Source organism: Alligator sinensis, unplaced genomic scaffold (genome assembly GCF_000455745.1).
Source record: "Alligator sinensis unplaced genomic scaffold, ASM45574v1 scaffold1_1, whole genome shotgun sequence".
In the NCBI taxonomy this organism is placed as follows: domain Eukaryota; kingdom Metazoa; phylum Chordata; order Crocodylia; family Alligatoridae; genus Alligator; species Alligator sinensis.
This window is the reverse complement of record NW_005842556.1, coordinates 1,015,954-1,020,805: the sequence shown is the minus strand read 5'-3', so window position 1 is coordinate 1,020,805 and position 4,852 is coordinate 1,015,954. Positions and strand designations below refer to the sequence as shown.

General features: G+C 43.1%; 1 protein-coding gene across 1 annotated transcript; it reads right to left on the bottom strand.

The window, feature by feature from the left end:
• Nucleotides 1–1,586: 1,586 nt before the first annotated feature.
• Nucleotides 1,587–4,621, bottom strand: LOC102381086 (olfactory receptor 5B12-like). Its single transcript, XM_006032248.2, has 2 exons — nt 4,592–4,621; nt 1,587–2,572 (listed from the first exon to the last, which is right to left on the bottom strand). The coding sequence occupies exon 2, from the start codon at nt 2,559–2,561 to the stop codon at nt 1,620–1,622; it is 942 nt and encodes a 313-aa protein (XP_006032310.1). The 5' UTR covers nt 2,562–2,572; nt 4,592–4,621; the 3' UTR covers nt 1,587–1,619.
• Nucleotides 4,622–4,852: the final 231 nt, after the last annotated feature.

The following is a 4,852-nucleotide window of genomic DNA, read 5'->3' as shown; positions in this document are numbered from 1 at the left end:
CTCATGTCTCCCCCACCAGTCACCTATGCTCACAGCTGCATATGTGCTGTTTTGGGCATTTATACACACTTTGGAATCCTATTACTAATTTAGTCTGCACACCAACTCTTCATACATGTGTTAGGATGGTGAACCCTTGCATTTTCCCGCCCTTTTTTCCTCTTGCATTTTCCGGCCCTTTTCTCCTGCTGTTTATGATAAGCCCTTGCATTGATCTTGCAGCTGATGCACTGTTTACTTATGCTTGCATTTTCCTGCCCTTTTTCCACCGCTCCTTTCCCCCCTGCTGTTTGCAATCTGCTCTTTCTCCCACTCTTTTCCCTTGCTGATTCGTGCTGAGCCTGAACACTGAAAGGTCTTGGTTTTGCAGCTGATACTTACATTGCCTATGCCCAAGTTGGAGATTTAACCAGGCATAAGACCTAAGGTGCTAAAGTCAGCAGAAGTGCAATGTTTGTTTTACATGTTTGTTTACTTAGGGGCTTTGAATAGTTAATCATTTGTCTAATCATTTGACTATTTGTTTAGTTGAGAAATAGAGGAACTTAAACCAGAAGGGGGAGGAAACCAATGGTATATTAAGAGGGAAAATATAAAGTAGGCTTTTAAGATGAGTAACCGCAAGTGACCGAAGGTAGTAGGGGTGACGACCTTATGCAGGCTCAGAGTGGAAAGTTTCATGGTAATGGACTAATACATAGCCAATTTCATGTAAATACAGGGGTGGAGCTGTGGGTGGAACAGGGGGAAACTGGGCATGGTTTAAGGCTAATGAGTGTGGACTGGAAAGTATAAATGTATGAATGCACTGATGTACTGGGCCACTCCTCAGTTTGGTGGGGACCTGCCTGAAGTTGCCTCCACTTCAATAAAACTGTTGAACGCAGTGTGTACTTGTGTTTGCCCCACAAGTGGTCACTCTCGTGATCCCATGGGCAATTGATTCGTCGGTTCCCCTAGTTGTTGGGCCTCACGTGGGGTTGAGGTTTAACAACATGGATTTACAGAGCAAGCTTAGTAGGCTATGCATTGGCTAGTTAGGTCCATGGTACCTAGGTGTAAGTCCAAGAAAAAAATGAGCACAAATTAAAAGTTAACGGGAAGACTGTGTTAGATTGCATGCTACCCCCTCCCCTGCTTATATAGAAGGGGTTTAAACCTAATTCTCTGCCTTCTCTGTACAGGGTTTTAACCATCGCATCACAGATAAGAGTATTGTCAAGTCCATATGGCAAGAGGTGGTCCTATTTACTGACTCTTGTTGGCAGTAATCAGGAAACCCAGGGTCTCCCTCTTCCAAAGGGAGGACTTCATACTGAGACTAAGGAGCCTTAGGGTAGATAGATTAGGAGTAGATTAGGGTATATTGTCACTAAGAGCACCATAATTAGGAGAAAATTAACCAACCTGTGCTAAAACCTTCTTATGGATATGGAAACTGATATTTCAGCATATATTACCCATGTGGAGTCAACCTCAATATAATTTACTGCAAATAAAATATTGTTTGTTGGTAGTTAGCAAATATCTAACCGTCTTTGTCTGTTGTAAAAAACCAGAATTAATAGTTTCCATATTTATCCACTTAGAATGTTTCATTTATGATCAACTCATCAACATCACATACATATGTCCCTTTTTTTCTTCATCACTCTCTTCAGGGCATCTTTTACTTCCTTGTTCCTCAGGCTGTAAATCAGGGGGTTCAGCATGGGGGTCACCACTGTGTAGAACAAGGAGGCCACTTTGTCTACATCCTGGGAGTGTTTGGAGCTGGGTCGTAGATACATGAATGCAACAGATCCATAGAAGAGGGAAACTGCTGTCATGTGGGAGGCACAGGTGGAGAAGGCTTTGTGCCTGCCCTTAGCTGAGCGGATCTTCAGGATGGTGGCCAGGATGAAGGTGTAGGAGACAACGATGCTCGTTACAGTAACTAATATAATAATCCCTGTGAATGCAAATATTACCATGCTGTTGATGTTGGTGTCAGTGCATGAGATTGCATAGAGTGGGGGGGCTTCACAGTAAAAATGATTGATAACACTGATTTCACAGAAGGACAATCGGAGCATGGTGCCTGTGTGCACAGCAGAGTTGATAATTCCACCCAGATAACAGCCAGCAATCAGGCTGACACAGACTCTATGGGACATGGCTATTCTATAGTGCAGTGGGTTACAGATGGCCATGTAGCGGTCATATGCCATGACCGCCAGCCGGAATCCTTCCGTAGTACCAAATACAACATAAAAATAGAACTGGGAAAGGCAGCCAGCATAGGAAATGACCTTCCTGTCTGCCAAAAGATTTATCAGCAACTTAGGTGTAATACAAGATGACAAGCTGAAGTCTACAAAGGACAAGTTGCTGAGGAAAAAGTACATGGGGGTGTGAAGTCGGGAATCTGACCTTATTAGCAAAATCATCCCGAGATTCCCCACCACAGTGATGACATAGATTGACAGGAACACCCCAAGTAGGTGGACCTGTAGCTCCAGATGGACAGTGAATCCTGAGAGACTGAATTCTGTCACCATGGACTGGTTTTCTTTTTCCATTTTCTTGCTGTCTGTGGGGCAAAGACAAAGGACAATAGTTAGAAGAGGAATGTCCTGCAGGATTATCATTTGGATGGAACTGGTATGCTGAAGTCTGTACATGGAAGGTTTTCAGTGCCCGGAATGAATTAAAAAGTGTCATGATGGCATAATACCAGCTATATTCTTATCACCAGGTCTATATTCCCCTTTCCCGTCCTGCCCCTGCCTCCCCCCACCTCTCTCACCCATTGACTGCCTCAATTTGCATTTTCATTGACTGGCTTTCTTGCATGCATACTGGACTCTGCCTTCTTTTCTATTCTATCCAGGAAGAGGACAGAGCAACTGCAGATGCTTCCTCAGCCTGTTGAAGGGTATTTGTACCCAAAAGCTTGCAAAGAAGAATTTTTCCAATTATTTTAGTTGGTCTAATAAAAGATATTGGATTTACTCAAAGACCTTGTCTCCCTATGTCCTTAGACAAACACAACTACAACCCATACCCATGAGGGCATAATGACTCAGAAATCTGTGATATGAAATGATTGACTTACCAGGGGGGACAAGCAGGGAATGGGAGAGTCCCTGTTCCCCCGAACTCTACCAGGAGTAACTAGGAATAACGGCCACGAGTTGATTGATAGTAGGTTCAGGCTAGATATCAGGAGGCACTACTTCACAGTCAGGGTGGCTAGGATCTGGAACCAACTTCCAAGGGAAGTGGTGCTGGCTCCTACCCTGGGGGTCTTCAAAAGGAGGCTGGATGAACACCTTGCCGGGGTCATTTGACCCTAGCGTTCTTTCCTGCCCATGGCAGGGGGTCAGACTTCATGATCTGTCAAGGTCCCTTCCCACCCTACCGACTATGAAACTATGAAAAGCACAGAACAGAGTCTAGGTGAAAAGGTTCAATTTAAAGGAACTGGAGTGACTTGTGGTAGCTATATAATAAGCTGTTCTTAATGAAAAAAGAAATACGTAAGTATGGATACTTGTTCTGCTTGGGCAGATTTCCTGGGTGACAGTTGCCAACCTTTTTTAGAAATGGTCTTCCTGAAGAAAACTTGCTCAATTGCTTAGGCAGTGGAATTAGCTGGGACGAGACTGGAAGGATCAACTGGCACAACTATAATTACAGAGGGACTGAGTTTCACACAATGGCACTGTTGTTCTCATCAGATCAGACAAGCAGGGTGTTATCATCTCAACGACTAGTGGCTCAGCAGCCACAGAAATGTGAAACATTGTTCAACTCTTCACATTCCTCATGCACTATGATACTTCTCTTTATCCCTCTTTTCCCAGTTTCTATCTTACTTGGTACTCCTCCTATTAAATCCAGTTCAATGCCAGTAGTCAGGGAAAGTCTACTTTTGGTTTGCTTTAGAGCCAAGACAGCTGGAATAAGAAAGTGATGCTTTACATGAATTCCAGAAGGAGCTTGCCACATCCCTGGGCAGTTAATATGTTCTCCCACTCTGACCTTCTACCATCTGATCTGGAGCCTTAGGACTAACATTTCCTGACAGCTACAGTTTGATAGAGAGACAGAGACACAGAGAGAGAGATAGACATGTATGAACAGGATTCCAGAGGTCAACATGCTACATATATTCAAAGAAGCATTATGATAATTTCCATATGATTTTCTCTACTACTATTCACATAGGCAGGCTGCATTTTGCTTCTCACTACCACTGTACATTCATTATTTATTTCCTTAGCAGTGTCCTCAGCCATTCCCATACTTTTCTCCTGAACTATTAGAGTTAATAATCTATCGTTTGTTCTGCATATTTAATGTCTTACCACTAACATGCCCTTGTCTACCTTGCTTTAAATGGCAACATATTTGTTCAGTTTGTTGATCTCTGTTAGTCTTTGTGGAGTGTCTGCAGTCAGCTCTGCTGATGACCTGATGTAAATGCAATTTTTTGTTCAGTCAGGCACTGTAATAATTTGAGTGATTTAGCCATATTCAGACCTGATTTGTTCTGATATGAAGCAAAGGTACAATTTCTATCCCATAAAAGTGTTCCGTAACTCACCTGTTTTCTTGCAATGATTCTTCTTGTATGGTATCAGTGTGGTGAAAGTTACACATTGATATGGACTCTGAGTATGGGAGGATGCCGGGTTCATTCCACCCAGGGGAAATACAGAATTCTCCAGAGACCCTGCAGAGCAGAGTGAAGTCATGTTTGGCAGCTTTGGAGTTACATCATGCCAGAGATTTCTCCCAGGAATTCTGGGCATTGGCTGTGTCATAGAGCTCAAGTGTGCATAGATGAATTAGCTATTGCTATTAT